General features: G+C 44.3%; 1 protein-coding gene across 2 annotated transcripts in view; it reads left to right on the forward strand.

Annotated features, from left to right (window-relative positions):
- The window catches only part of LARGE1 (LARGE xylosyl- and glucuronyltransferase 1), a 581,369-nt gene that overhangs the window by 411,085 nt on the left and 153,564 nt on the right, over positions 1-16,720 (forward strand). For both annotated transcript variants that reach the window (XM_040438023.1, XM_040438033.1), the window contains exon 6: positions 9,105-9,276. In XM_040438023.1, coding sequence (XP_040293957.1) covers positions 9,105-9,276 — 172 coding nt within the window. The remainder of the gene's footprint in view (positions 1-9,104; positions 9,277-16,720) is intronic.

The raw sequence follows: 16,720 nt of genomic DNA on the forward strand, positions 1-16,720 counted from the left end.
AGCTAGAGATATGATCTAGGTCTTGTTTTAAAACAAATAACCAGGAGCTGGGCGCTAGCCACCATACAGCCTGATACATAACCTCTAGAAACAAAGTTAGGAGTGAGATCTGCAGATATTACTTCCTACCTGGTTTCTTAAAGTTCTACCTCCGATTGTGTGGAGGCTTGCACCAAGGTCCTGGTCTTGTTTTAAAGCTTAGATAAAAGTGTGCATCAATAGAATTTACATTTTGAACTTTCCCTATCCTGTCCATTCCCAGTCTTTAGTGTAAAACATCCAGACCACTTCTGTAGCAAAACCTCTTGCATGCTGCAGTAATATTGTGAGGATTATCACTAGAGAATATCTAATATATTTCTGACATATGGAAAAGGTTTCTGTCAGTCAGAACAGACATTTTCTGTCACTGACTGTCACCAGAGACCATCGATTTTTAATTTAGTTTAACAAAACAAACCATTATGACAAACTCGAGCAAACTGGGCTCCTGCATGGGGCTGCATGGTTCAGGGGCAGCACTGAAATGGGTATAAGGAAAGGAATTTCCTGGCTTTTTAGTTATTTGCGTCCCCATAACAGCTCATTCAAGTACACTTGTTCACACATGAGGTCTTTGGATAATTTTTGCTATATTTTATTTTGAAAATTACAGGAAAAAATACTTTATGAATGCTGCAAAACTCAAAGTATGATAAAACTATTGTTGTGAAATAACAACCTGTGTTAAGCCACACTCCAAAATTACACCCCTTTTAACCTTGTAAACTTGGCCGGTATTTTTTGTAAAAAAGGGGTCAAAAACCTTAGCTATATTCTATACCACCCTCTGGTGGACATTCACATGAACAGCAGACTAGTCATGGCAGAGTTATGCTACTTGCTGGAAGCTCCACTTGACAGATTGACTTTGTAAGATACAACGGCAGCTCAGCTAAATATACAATTAAACATAACAGTCGCAATTGAAACACATCTTTATGGCTTTCTAACAACAGGTTATAAAATGCAAGCACCCTGCTGAAGACCTGGCTGTAAACAATGGCGCCTCTCGCAGTGAAAGGGTTCCTTGCTGCTGGCATGTAGTCACACGGTTTAGGGCATGGTTGTAACAAGCTCTCTAACGAGTGCTGCATACACATTCGCACTTCTGGCTCAATGCTTCATGGCCTCCTTTAGCAATTAATGCACTTGGAATAGAAATCATTTGCTGGGACTGCCTCGGTGTTATGTTATTATCCAGCGGGGGCACTACTGGAAGCCTCCATGGATCCCGAAGTCTCCGATACCTTGTTGTAACATGCTCTGCATAAAAATGTTGCCAACCAAATGAAACCTCCCCCTGATGTTGTGTATTGGTATCAGGTTACCCTGGTGCCAGTTTTCAGATTCTCATCTGCTGGCGCTATGAGCAAACCAATTAAGCTCCTGATTTGATGTTATAGAGCTTATCAAGAATATTGCAATATTTTTTTACTGTGTTAATACATCATTGTTAAAGAGAAGATTTAACAGTCCCCTGTATAATTCATAGACTGCCATAGAGGGCAAAAAGGGTTCTATAGGTGCTGGCAGAACTAGTGGACCAGCTCAGGCTGGCATTTTCTTTTTATTTTTATCAATGGTGCAAAGTTATCAAAAGGAACACTTTTCCATAGATTTCACCAATGTAGGAGGGGGAAACCAGATGAGGGTTTGGGTTATACTTACCTTCTCTCCAACAATAGAAGAAATGATGATGGAGTATGTGGTGTCAGGTACCAGCACCTTAGGGTACGGACTTATTCATACGACCGTGTGCTGCCCGTGCTGTGGACCGCAAATTGCAGTCTGCAATGCACGGGCACCGACCGCGGGGCAGCCGCTTGCGGATCGCAGACCCATTCACTTGAATGGGTCCGCAACCCGTCTGTTCCGCAAAAAGATAGAGAAAGTTCTATCTGTTTGCGGAACGGAAGCACAGAACGGAACACCACAAAGTGCTTCCGTGGGGTTCTGTTCCGTACTTCCGTTCCGCACCTCCGGATTTGCGGACCCATTCAAGTCAATGGGTCCGCATCCGTGATGTGGAATGCCTATGAAACGGTGCCCGTGTATTGCGGATCCGCATATGCGGTCCGCAATACGGCAACGGGACACCCACAGTCGTGTGAGTGAGCTATAAGAAATATGTGGTGGCAGGTACAAGCACTTTAGGACTAAGAAATATGTTTTGTCGGGTATCACCACCTTAGGGTAAGGCCTCTTGCACACAAACCTTTTTTTTTTCCCCGTTTCCGTTACGTTATTGCAGATTCCGTTTGCGGTCCGTATGCAAAACCATTCACTTCAATGGGTCCGCAAAAACAATGGAAGGTACTCCGTATGCATTCCGTTTCCGTATTTCCGTTCCGTTCAAATATAGAACATGTCCTATTATTGCCCGCAAATCATGTTCCGTGGCTCTCAAGTCAATGTTTCCGCAAAAAAAAACGGAATGCAACCGTATGTCTTCCATATCCTTTCAGTTTTTGCGGAACCATCTATTGAAAACTTTATGCCCAGCCCAATTTTTTTATGTACTTACTGTTTAAAGGGATTCTGTCACCTCTTATAACACAAATTCAGATTTTAAACCAGTCATGCTCCACAGCTTACCTTGAATCGGCTGTGCTGTTTTTTATTGTAATCCGTCCAGCAGTTTTGCAGAAAAATGACTTTTATAAAACCCTGAAGGTGCCCAGAGGGGCGTTATGTTCCCCTTTGTGTGCCCAGTAACGCCCCTCTTACAGTGCCCAAAACGCCTTCCTCCAGAATCCCTAACCGCCCACAGCGTCTCATCCCTCTCCTCCCCCTCCCTGACGGCCGAGCGAAGTCTCGCGCGAGCATCGGACATCACTGGGCTCGGCGCATGCCCAGTGACGACGATGAAGCTCCTGCCCCTCAATCTCCAGCAAATCGCACTGGCGCAGCCCTCAGTGGGTACTGCGTCTGCGCGAGACTTCGCTCGGCCGTCAGGGACGGGGAGGAGAGGGATGAGAGGCTGTGGGCGGTTAGGGATTCTGGAGGAAGGCGTTTTGGGCACTGTAAGAGGGGCCTTACTGGGCACACAAAGGGGAACATAACGCCCCTCTGGGCACCTTCAGGGTTTTATAAAAGTCGTTTTTCTGCAAAACTGCTGGACGGATTACAATAAAAAACAGCACAGCCGATTCAAGGTAAGCTGTGGAGCATGACTGGTTTAAAATCTGAATTTGTGTTATACGAGGTGACAGAATCCCTTTAAACATTATTGTATGCTTCAGTTTCCGTTTATGATCCGCAAAAAACAGATCACAAACGGAAACCAAACGGAATGGCAAAACGGAACGAAAACACTAAAAACACTAAACACTGAAACGGAAAAATGGATCCGTTTAAAACGGACCGCAAAACCATACGGTCGTGTGCAAGAGGTCTAAGGGTAATGTGGTGGCAGGTACCACCACTTTAGGGCAAAGAATATGTGGTGTCAGGTACCAGCAACTTAGGGTAAGAAATATGTGGTGTCGAGTATCAGCACCTTACTGTAAGGAATACCTGGTGGTAGGTACCAGAAATACCTACACATTATAAGGGATCTCTGGTGGTAGGTACCAGCACCAGAAGGTATCAGCACCTTAGAGAAGAACTATGTTATGGCAGGTACCAGTGCCAGAAGAGGAGTTCCAGTTTTATTTTTATCATGGTGGGAACATGTCCCCTAATGTTTACTGTTATATTGATAAGACATGGAGAATTGTCCAATTTACCATGCGATTGTCAGGAAGGAAGCAGTCCATCCTGACAATCGCTTGCTCATATACATGCAGCGATAATGCCATCGCTTGTCCCCATACAAAATCATTGCTTGCTGGCAGCAGATCATGGCATCTAAACAGCACTCTGCTGCCAGCAAACAAAGATTTAGGTGACCGCACCAACGATTCAATTACCAGATGAACGAGCGTATCGCTCATTCATCGGGTAATTGGCGGCACTTTTGCACCAGCAGATTATCAATAGTGATCTTCTACCCGAACATCCGGCCATGTAAAAGGCCCTTTAGCCACATAGTTGTCAGATGTCCTACATTTGCCTCCCCAAAAGTTATGTTTTTTCTGGATCAAGGAGTGGATAGAGACTGGAATAGGGAAGTGTCTATCTATGCTTGTATGCTGAAGGTTGACTGGGTGACCACAAATACCTTACTTTAACCTCCAAAATGGCGGGCAATAGTTCTAACAATATTAGAATAATCTTCAATATTCTGTATAAAAAGCAGCTCTGAAGTGCAAACCACTGCTCTACAGAAATTCGGTAGATGGTATCAACTTAGACATGGAATTCTGGTATAAAATACATTTGAAAAGTAAGCCAACCAATAGATGTAAGGTGTAAGCTTAGACGGGCTGTCTAGACCTGTACCAGATTTATCACAGGGGCTCAGGCTGGAAGATACATGTGGAGCAGGAATAGACACTTTCCTGTGACTCTATACCAACTTTTGGTTGGCTTAACTTTGACATAGAATTTTTAGGCCAGAATTGTGGCACAATTTTGGTGCAAAACAGCACATCCTAGGCCATGCCCCTTTCCACGGTTGGACTGGGAACTTAACGTGGCTTTGGAAAAAATAAATTGGCCCCATGTTGTAGGTGGGTCCAAATTGATACAAAGTGGGGTCAATCCAAGTAGACAGGGCCAACACAAGTAGGTGGGGCCAGCAATGCCACAGTACAGCACAAAATACTGCCCCAGAAGCACAAAATGCCTCCCCCGAACCTGTCTTTCTGTGACCACCAGCCAGGTACATAAGTACATGACACTTCCAGTATTAATTAATGCTGTAAGTGTCAGATCCCTATGTTCCTGGCCAGCAGCCAGGAAGAGCGCTGGGACAGCCCCCTTGGGATTGGCCCACAAAGAATCTTCCTAGTAAGGTCTTTGACCAATTCACCCTATCCACTCTACCACTAAGCCTGGTTTGCCCCCTGGTTAGAGGGCCTGGCAGTCCAAATAAACACGCTCTCTGCTTGTCAAGTTAAGGACATGGCATACAGAGAGCAAACTGTGATTGTCACTCATGTATCCACAGAGGGCTGGTGCAAGGATTTTTGCTACCCTAGGCAAAAGCTAATTTTGCCGCCCCTTGACTCCGCCCATTTACCACGCCCTTTGACCTGCCCCTTTTTTGTCAGCCACCTATTTAATGATTGTTGCATGCAACATTTTACTTGACCAGCTAATTTTAGATATTCTACAGCAGTCCCGTTACAATCCCCCCAAACTCCCAATCAGCCTTTCGACCAAATAATAAAAATAGTAAAATAGAACACTTAATTAAAACATTTTAATTGTAAACATTTTCTCATATGGAAAACATAAAATAGCAGCATTGCACATATACAGCAGCACGTACCTCTCACATCCAGGGCCTCCAGGTGACGTCTCCTCCAATGTAGATCTTCTCTGTCATCATCTTCTCCATTCGGTCCGGACACTTCTCTCAGCCGCCTCGTCTCTGCAGAGTGTGACACACAGATATCTTAGTGTCCTCACTTTTCTATCATCATCCCCCAACCTGGAGTCCCCACAGTGTTATCCTGCTGCTCGCTGTGCCCTGGCCCCAATACCACAAATACTATCCTGAAGAAATAATAGTGCCCCCATAGTAATAGTGCTCCTCATAGTCCCATCAATAGTAATTCCCTTCTAGAATGCCATCATTAGTAATACTGCCCCCCTACACTGCCCCACATTAAGTAATATACCCCCCCACACTGCCTCACATTATGTACTTTGCCCCCCACACTGGCCCACATTATGTAATTTTCCCCCATACTGCCCAACATTATGTAATTTGCCCCCCACACTGCCCCACATTAAGTAATTTGCCCCCCACACTGCCTCACATTATATAATTTGCCCCCACACTGCCCCACATTAAGTAATTTGCCCCCCACACTGCCTCACAATATGTAATTTGCCCCCAGACTGCTCCACATTAAGTAATTTGCCCCCCACACTGCCCCACATTATGTAATTTGCCGCCCACACTGCCTCACATTATGTAATTTGCCCCCACACTGCCCCACATTATGTAATTTGCCCCCCACACTGCCTCACATTATGTAATTTGCCCCCCACACTGCCCCACATTATGTTGTTTTCCCCCCACAATGCCCTCCGTTATTAAATTTCCCCCCCATTAATTAATTTGCCCCCACACTAAGTAATTTTGCCCCCACACTGCCCTCCATTATGTAATTTGCCCCCACTAAGTAATTTTGCCCCTCCCACAAGTTAATTTTTCGCCCAGACTGCCCTCCATTATGTAGTTTGCAGACCGACCCCCCCCCCCCCCCCCCGTACTTGTGTCGCTGATCCTGTACAGTCTGTACTTGCCGGCTGCGCGAGCATGAGTTCAGTTAAGTTCAGTGTCTTCGGCTCGCAATCCCGATCTGCGGCGCGTGATCCCGCAAGACCCACCTTCGCGGCGACGAAGTGACTGAACTCATGCCCGCGCAGCCGGCAAGTACAGGATCAGATCAGCAAAACAAGTACAAGGGGGCGGGTGCTAGTGGTGTTGGGAACTTGGGTCTGGCGGGTGACACCCCATCAGACTGGTGTCACCCGGTGCGGCCCGCACCCGCTGCACCCATCTCTCAACGCCAGTGGCGCCCCCATCAAGAGTGCGCTCTACTCGGTGGCCTACTCTGCTTATGGGTGGCGCCGGCCTTGTATCCACACACAAATGGAGCTGGCACTTAATCAGACATAAATGAGCCCACCACCCCGCTTTGTCCTCCTACTATGCACAACATTTGACCTCCAGAGAATCAAATGATAAAAGCTCTTTAGAGAATTATAAAAGTGTCCCCAGTAACTGGATAGAAGTAATCCACGCACAAGTCAGTCCTTTTAATACACCCTTGTGCCAACACAGCCTGGTGACACCTTGTGTTGATATGACATATCCGTAAACCGTAAAACCCCAGCAGATGAAGCCCAATATAACAGTACCCCAAGACAAAATTGGAAGCTATGGCCGTAAAATATCCATAGTGTGCCTTTTCCTGATGGCAGACAGATCGGTCTTTTCAGCGGCGGCCACTGGCGAGGGGATAATATGATAATGTTTCGCTTGATGTGACTGTAATATATATTTATGATACTGCTACTTGTGTTGAAACCATCTCTTGATCTTGATTATTTACTCTCGGCTGGTTCCTGAATGATTTTCTCAGGCTGATGTAGTTCACGCTGAATGCGCATATTAGATGAAAAATGAGGGGGGGGGGGTATTTATTAAGTAAAAAAAGCATAGTATTTTGTTGCCGCTACTGGTTATTTCTCTCACTCATGATGTCATTCTGTCATTCTATAGGTAAAAGTCCCTCTGGCCGGCCACCCCAGCTATTCAGTAGCTCAGTATTCTAGGCCTGCTTTGTCACTGGAAACCCATAATTCAGTACACTATGAGACATCACTAGTGCCGCTCCTCATCTATAGAGACATTACATTAGTTATATACAATTGTGATAAGAACGGACACAGTCTACATACGAGCCACAACCTCTGCCTAGTCACATAATAACGCTTCTCTTGTTGGTTAGCAGGTTTGCACATAGGGTGCTGTGTGCTACTACAGGGCTGTATGTAAAATAATAGTACACCATGTATTACCATAATCATTTTGGTTCTCCATATCTCACTATATATAATTATAGCGCTCCAAATTTGACTATAGAGCTGCATATAAGGGATGGGGTGCTCTGTCCTAATATCACTGTATTTTTGCTTTGGCCCCACCTAACACCAATGTGGCCGTGGGTGATGGTTTGCTGCCCCTGCCTACCTGTGTTGGACATGCCTACTGCCAATTTAGATGTGCCTACAATAGGAGGCCATTTTTTTAGTTGTTTTTGTTTTGTTTTCTTTTTGTCCAAGACCTCTATAAATTCCCAATACCTGCTCCAGGACCAAAAACTCATCAGACCTCCAAAAACATTAAAAGGGTTGTATGAACTACAGATAGTCATGACCTATGCTCATCAAACAATATCAGATCAGTGGGGGTCTGGCACCTAGTATCCCCACCAGTTAGCTGTTTCCGAAGACTGTATAGTGTACGATGCTGGAAGTAGTAGGCTTGGTACACTGTCTATTGCCCTTGGGGGGGGGGGGGTACTGCAGCTTAGCTCCCATTCTAGCACCAGAAACTACATAGTGTAGAGAGCCTTTTGCTTCTGAGCTTTACATTTTATTTTCCGCTACCATGGCTTTCCAAAAAGATTTGATCAGTGGCGGTGCCAGACATTAGACCCCTACCAATCTGACACTGATAACCTATCCTGAGGATAGGTCATCAATATCTGTGGCCACAACCCATTTAAGATGGCAGAGAGGCCGCTGCCAAATTTGACCTCATCTTTAAAGGGAATCTGTCACCTCAAAAACACATATAAAACGGCCAGCATTACCTCATAGTTGCTCCCAGTCTGTTAATAATCATATGTTTGATCCGGTAGTCTGATGCTCCATAGATTAAAAAAACGATGTTTTAAGCGCTATCTTGCCAGTCAGCTCGAAGTCAAGGGGGCAGCGGCTTCCTTGCTTCAAGTCAAGGTAAGCACGCCCCTAACAGTCTCCTCTCTTGTTTGATTGACAGCCTGTAGTGCAGCCAGGATCGCATAAGTCTCGCGCATGCACTGTGCGCTCCTTGGTTAAGCGCGATCCTGTCTCCAGCTCCTGCTGTTAGCCGGGTTTCAGTGGCGCACTGCGCATGCGCGAGACTTGTGCGATCCCGGCTTCACTGCAGGCTGTCAATCTAACAAAAGAGGGGACGGTTAGGGGGCTGCCTACCTTGACTTGAAGCAAGGAAGCCACTGCCCCCTTGACTTCAAGCTGACTGGTAAGATAGCGCTGATGGCGCTTAAAACATCGTTTTTTGAATCTATGGAGCATCAGACTACCGGCTCAAACATATGATTATTAACAGACTGGATGCTACTATGAGGTAATGCTGGCCGTTTTATATGCATTGTTGAGGTGACAGGTCCCCTTTGAGACTTCTTACATTATTGTGTATATTGTCTCTACAGTCGGAGGTTTCGTGGATTCCCAACAAGCATTACTCAGGAATTTATGGGCTCATGAAGCTGGTACTCACCAAGACTCTTCCTGCCAGCCTGGAACGGGTCATCGTCCTGGACACTGACATCACTTTTGCCACAGATATAGCTGAGTTGTGGGCTGTTTTTCACAAGTTCAAAGGTGAGATACTAATTGACTGTGTTAATTACTTTATATTTTATTCATGATTCAGTATCTATCTATCTATTTATCTGTCTATGTATGTATCTATCTATCTCATATCTATTATTTATCTTTCTGTCTATCTTATATCTATATTCTGTCACTGATGTACGTGAGAGAAGTCTGTGATGAGTGTGAGTGGCAATCTCTTGTACAAGCAATGGAAGATAGTGAACTTGGTATAATCATTCCCCTAGTGACAGATGTAGAATTCCAGTGAGGAAGATGCAATGGATATACTGTATATTTAGGCAATTCAATATACCTTGAATAATGATAGAGGGCAAAGGAAAATCCGCTCTTCAGTTCTGTGATGCATATCTGACAAACATGAAAAAACTACAAGACATAGTATATGAGCTTACAGGGGAGGAAGAGTTACAGGATAAATTACATGTAAATTACAGCATAGATAACTTGATAAACTAAATAAAATAATGGCCATTAGATGGCAGCAAAGTACACTAAGAACAGTGTTTAACAGATATAACAATGCATTTATGATGAATTCCAAATGAGAGCAATAGCTGGGACAGCACTATCTGTCAGTCTGTGTGTATATCTATCTTTGCCTATGGAGGTTGCATGGCTGTATCTGGATTGTATTAACTTTTTATTTGATAAGCTATCTATCTATCTATCTATCATTAGTGCAGGGTCCGCTAATATGAACTGTCTGGCAATCCTTCTCATGGGCTATATACCAGCAGGTCTTAAAAGTCCAAAACACATGTTGAACAGGGCTCTTAGAAATCTTTCCTTGTTTTCTTTCTTTCTTTCTTTGTACCAATAATGTGTGTGTAAAGGTCAACACCTCTGATGATTAGTGTTATCAGAGTCTCCTCCTGGATGTTAAAGGGCAGGCGCTGACACTTCCTAATGAGACATGAAAAACATGATTCAGTTCCAGAAGGTGGAAGTTCTCAGCTCAGATCACAACTTAACTTCTCCTGACTGCTCTGTCTTCTCCACGGACTCTGACCACCCGCTGGTACTAGATTTAAGTGTTCTCACAGAAGTTTCTGTAGCTGGTGTTGCTGAACCGTTTCTCTGGATTATCAAAAGCATTTCCAGTACAAATACCTTGTAAAGTTCTTCTTAGCATTTATCCTTTTCAGGAAAAGCTGGGTGACAACCTATATGACCACATTACCTGTCTCATAGAGGTTGTGATTAAATAGATATACAGCTAAATAGATAGATATGAGATTGATGGATAGATATGAGATAGATAGATAGATAGATAGATAGATAGATAGATAGATAGATAGATAGATAGATACAGTGGGATGCGAAAGTTTGGGCAACCTTGTTAATCATCATGATTTTCCTGTATAAATCATTGGTTGTTACGATAAAAAATGTCAGTTAAATATATCATATAGGAGACACACACAGTGATATTTCAGAAGTGAAATGAAGTTTATTGGATTTACAGAAAGTGTGCTATAATTGTTTAAACAAAATTAGGCAGGTGCATAAATTTGGGCACCACAAAAAAGAAATAAAATCAATATTTAGTAGATCCTCCTTTTGCAGAAATTACAGCCTCTAAACGCTTCCTGTAGGTCCCAATGAGAGTCTGGATTCTGGTTGAAGGTATTTTGGACCATTCCTCTTTACAAAACATCTTTAGTTCATTCAGGTTTGATGGCTTCCGAGCATGGACAGCTCTCTTTAAGTCACACCACAGATTTTCAATTATATTCAGGTCTGGGGACTGAGATGGCCATTCCAGAACGTTGTACTTGTTCCTCTGCATAAATGCCTTAGTGAATTTTTGTCACGGGGTTCCGAAGGTGCACTCGGTCCCCCATCGCCCGCAGACCTGTTGCTTAGCTTTGGGAATGAGGATCTGTGTTTGACCTCATTCCCAGGGCGGCTTTACTAGCTGGGTGGCTCCCTGCTCCTAAGTCTGCCTTGAGCGCCGAGCTGATCACTCGGTGCTCGACTGGCTGGTCTGTCGGTCATGTGACGCTGGCCACGTCACATGACCCTCACTCCCCACTATAAATACAGGCAGCCTGCTGGCTACAGGTTGCCTGTTAATTTCTAGGTTCCTGGCTATTTGTTGGACTGCTGAATACTTACCTGATCCTGTTCCTTGACCATCCTTTTGCCTGATCCTCCTGTACTGCGCATTCGTCCTGGTATTGTGACCTCGGCTCCCACCTGACTACTCTCTTAGGACTCCTCTTGTACTTCTCTGCTCTCCTGGTATTTGACCCTGGCTTCTCCTGACCATTCTTTGCTTAATCCTTTGTACTTTGTAGCTTTCCTGGTATTGACTCGGTCCGTTCACGTCCTGTTGTTTGTCTGTCTGTCATCCCTGCACTTATTCCAAGTTAGGGATTGCCGTCCAGTTGTCCCCTGTCATTAGGACTCGCGAGGCAAGTAGGCAGGGCCAGGGGTGAGGGTGGAGCGCAGTGGTCACTTCCCTTCCCCCCTGTGTGTGTGTGTACGCGACCGTTACAATTTTGAGCAGTGTTTAGGGTCGTTGTCTTGTTGAAAGATCCAGCCCCGGCGCAGCTTCAGCTTTGTCACTGATTCCTGGACATTGGTCTCCAGAATCTGCTGATACTGAGTGGAATCCATGCGTCCCTCAACTTTGACAATATTCCCAGTCCCTGCACTGGCCACACAGCATGATGGAACCACCGCCATATTTTACTGTAGGTAGAAGGTGTTTTTCTTGGAATGCTGTTTTCCTCCATGCATAACGCCCCTTGTTATGGCCAAATAACTCCATTTTAGTTTCATCAGTCCACAGCACCTTATTCCAAAATGAAGCTGTCTTGTCCAAATGTGCTTTAGCCCACCTCAAGCGGCACTTTTTGTGCTGTGGGCGGAGAAAAGGCTTCCTCTGCATCACTCTCGCATACAGCATCTCCTTGAGTAAAGTGCGCCGAATGGTTGAACGATGCACAGTGACTCCATCTGCAGCAAGATGATGTTGTAGGTCTTTGGTGCTGGTCTGTGGGTTGACTCTGACTGTTCTCACCATTCGTCGCTTCTGTCTATCCAGGGGCGTACATAGAAATCATTGGGCCCCATAGCAAGAATCTGAATTGGGTCCCTTAACCCCGCCCACTACCTTGGCCCATCCCACCTCCTGCCCTGGCTCCTCCCCTGCTACACCCCCATTTGCCAATAAAGAAACGTATACATGACCTACTGAGGACTCCAGCATAACGCAAACCGGACGGATCCGTTATGCAGGCCCTAGACTTCTATTATGACAGAATGAATAATGGAATGCCTATAAAGCTGCCTATAAAGGCATTCAGTTATGCATTCCGTCATGGAATTGCATTATGGTCCATGGTAACGGAATCCATAATGCAATTCACTATTTACCACCAAACGAAGCGTGAACGAATTTTAAAATATGAAATTTGCTCATCTCTAATTATGAACAGACTGGGGACGACTAATGCTGGCGGTTTTATTTGTGTTTTTGAGGTGACAGGTTCCCTTTAACAGCAAGCAGAGTTCATGGGGTGGCGAGGGGAGGGCACATTCCTGAGTCCTCTATGAACCTACAGTACCGCCCACCCCCACAGGAACTCTGCTTGCTGCTGCCCTCAGAAAGTCCTATACATGAAGTTCTGGAACGTTTTATACAGTCTCTATTAGCACTAGCGTAATTAGAAATGACTGGGCCCCACAGGAAATTTTTGAACGGGCCCCACAGGAAATTTTTGAATTGCCCCCCTCCCAGCTGTCCGGCACCTCTGACCAGCAGAGACACTTGACTTCCCTAATACAGTCCAATTATCGTCCAATAGACAAGTCATGGAAATATAGAACGTATACTGTACTAACCAGAAGACCTTTATTCTTACCTTTACTGTCAAAATATCATACTACAGTATACATATATTTCCATGACTTGGCTTTTGGACGATAATTAGAATTTGGACTGTATTAGGGAAGAAGTCAAGTGTCTCTGCCGGTCAGAGGTGCCAAACAGCTGAGGGGGGGCCCGTTCAAAAATTTCCTGTGGGGCCCACTGCCCAGTCATTTCTAGTTACGCCAGTGCTAGGAGACTGTTATTAGTACAGACTGTTATTAGTACACTACAGACATTTTTTTCATTAATGATCCCGGTTGTAAAGATAGTCCTACTGTGTGGACGACGGCTGGCAGTGGCACAGGTCCGGACTGGCTGTGAGATGATGGAAAAGGCACTGGCGTCTGTCGCGGCCGGGCAGCACAACTCACTCTAAAGTTCTTCCATGCTGGGTGCGCGCCTGCTGCCTGCACTGGCTGGGCCAATCAGCAGCAGGTCCTAGGGAGCGCACAGTGTCAGTGAGTCAATGAGAAGTCAGACGAGGGGGGGGGCGTGTATTATCGGTGGCGCTGGGACTCGGAGCCAATTATAAGTGTGCAGACCGCCTCTGAGCCGGCCCTGCAGTGAGCGCAGTTGCAGGGGGCGGGGCCTTCCGAGCGCTCCGGGCCCCCCGGTGCCGTGGGCCCCATAGCAGTGGCGTACCCTGCCTCTATTGGCGGTACGCCACTGTGTCTATCTGAGATTTTTCTTGGTCTGTCACTTCGAGCCTTAACTTGAACTGAGCCTGTGGTCTTCCATTTCCTCAATATGTTCCTAACTGTGGAAACAGACAGCTGAAATATCTGAGACATCTTTCTGTATCCTTCCCCTAAACCATGATGGTGAAAAATCTTTGTCTTCAGGTCATTTGAGAGTTGTTTTGAGACCCCCATGTTGCTACTCTTCAGAGAAAATTTAAAGAGGAGGGAAACTTACAATTGACCCCCTTTAAATACTCTTTCTCATAATTGGATTCACCTGTGTATGTAGGTCAGGGGTCACTGAGCTTACCAAGCCAATTTGAGTTCCAATAATTAGTTCTAAAGGTTTTGGAATCAATAAAATGACAACAGTGCCCAAATTTATGCACCTGCCTATAAACAATTATAGCACACTTTCTGTAAATCCAATAAACTTCATTTCACTTCTCAAATATCACTGTGTGTGTCTCCTATATGATATATTTAACTGACATTTTTTTATCATAACAACCAACGATTTATACAGGAAAATCATGACGATTAACAAGGTTGCCCAAACTTTCGCATCCCACTGTAGATATGAGATAATGGGCTGGTGGTTGCTTGTGATTGATTTGCTCGTGTACAGACTGCGCTGCGTATTGATAAGAGGTAATAGAGCGGGACCGCACCTGTTCAGATTTCTGCGACGTGTTCAGCCGCTGCTAACAATACACCGCTATATTAGACATATCAGAAAAGGTCAGCAATGTTCCGGGTGCCGGATCATTGACTGCCAATGAAAGACGATGGGATGGCTGCCAGTATAGAGCTTTAATTATGTATACACTGGCGCATTGCATGGTGTGAATAAACTGGTGTCACTGAGCTCTGAGGCTTTTCTGCAGCCATCATCTATGAATAAATTGTATCATGATGTCAAAGTAGTCACATGAAGGGTTCACATATTTTTTTACTATCATCAAAAAATATGATTTTTTAACCGCTTTACGTCCGCCCATAGGATATAAACGTCCTATGGGTGGACGTCTATTTCTGAAAGCACGTTTTAAAACATCCTTTCAGAAATAGCAGCTGCACGCTAATCGTGCAGCTGCTGATCGGGTTGCCCGCTGTCAGTGACAGCAGGGCAACCCTAAGACAAGGCAGGGACAGTGCCCAGGTGTCCCTGCTTTCCGGATCGCTGCAGACACAGCGCTCACCGAGCGCTGTGTCTGCAGAGAAGGAAGCACTGTGCGCTTCCTGTTCCGGCCCGGCGGTCATGTGACCGCCGTGACCGGAGAGTGCAGGAGCTGTGTGAGGTCTCTCAGAGACCTCGATCAGCCCTGCACTGAGGCTGTACAGCGCTGGATTGCTGCTGTACAGCCTCTCTAGGGGTGTATTTGTCCTGTAACTGGGGCTACTATGTCAGCCCCAGTTACAGGAGAAATCAACTGTGAAAAAAAAAAAAAAGTGAAGTAAATGTCCCCCAGAGGTCTTGTATGACCTTATGGGGGACGAAAAGTAAAAAAAAAAAAAAAAAAAAAAAAAAGGTTGAAAAAAAAAAAAGAAAAAAAAAGTTTCACATGTAAAAAAAAAAAAGTCCCCAAGTAAGGAATGAAAAAAAAAAGTTAAAAATAGAAAAAAGAAAAAAAAAGTATACATATTAGGTATTGCCGCGTCCGTAAAAACCAGCTCTATAAAAATATCACATGACCTAACCCCTCAGGTGAACACCGTAAAAAAAAAAAAAAAAAACTGTGTCAAAACAAGCAATTTTCGTCACCTTGCATCACAAAAGGTGCAACACCAAGTGATCAAAAACGCGTATGTCCCACAAAATAGTACCAATAAAACCGTCACCTCATCCCGCAAAAAATGAGCCCCTACATAAGAAAATCTCTCAAAAAATAAAAAAACTATAGCTCTCAGAACATGGACACATTAAAACATAATTTTTTTGTTTCAAAAATGCTATTATTGTGTAAAACTTTAATAAATGAGAAAAAGTATACATATTAGGTATCGCCACGTCCGTAACAATCTGCTCTATAAAAATGTCACTTGACTGAACCCCTCAGGTGAACGCTGTAAAAATAAATAAATAGAAACTGTGCTAAAACAACCAATTTTTTGGTCACCTTGCCCCATAAAGTGTTATAATGAATGATCGAAAAATCATATGTACCCAAAAATAGTACTAATAAAACTGGCACCTTATCCCCTAGTTTCAAAAATGGGGTCACTTCTTGGGAGTTTCTACTGTAAGGGTGCATCAGGGGGCTTCAAATGGGACATGGCATCTAAAAACCATGTGGAGTTCCTTTTCTTCTGCCCCCTGCCGTGTGCCCATACAGCAGTTTATGACCACATGTGGGGTGTTTCTGTAAACCGCAGAATCTGGGTAATAAATATTGAGTTTTGTTTGGCTGTTAACCATCGATGTGTTTAAGAAAAAAATTGATTAAAATGGAAAATCTGGCAAAAAAGTGAAATTTTAAAATTTGATCTCCATTTTCCTTTAACTCTTGTGGAACGCCTAAAGGGTTAACAAAGTTTGTAAAATCGGTTTTGAATACCTTGAGGGGTGTAGTTTCTACAATGGGGTCATTTATGGGGGTATCCACTATGTAAGCCCCACAAAGTGACTTCAGACCTGAACTGGTCCTTATAAAGTGGGTTTTGGCAATTTTCTTAAAAATTTGAAGAATTGCTTCTAAACTTCTAAACCTTCTAACGTCCTAAAAAAATAGAATGACATTTCCAAAATGATGCCAACATAAAGTAGACATATGGGGAATGTTAAATAATAAATATTTTATGAGGTATCACTTTCTGTTTTAAAAGCAGAGAAATTGAAATTTTGGGGTAAATTTGGGATTTTTTCATA

Source organism: Bufo bufo, chromosome 1, assembly GCF_905171765.1.
Source record: "Bufo bufo chromosome 1, aBufBuf1.1, whole genome shotgun sequence".
Taxonomy (NCBI): domain Eukaryota; kingdom Metazoa; phylum Chordata; class Amphibia; order Anura; family Bufonidae; genus Bufo; species Bufo bufo.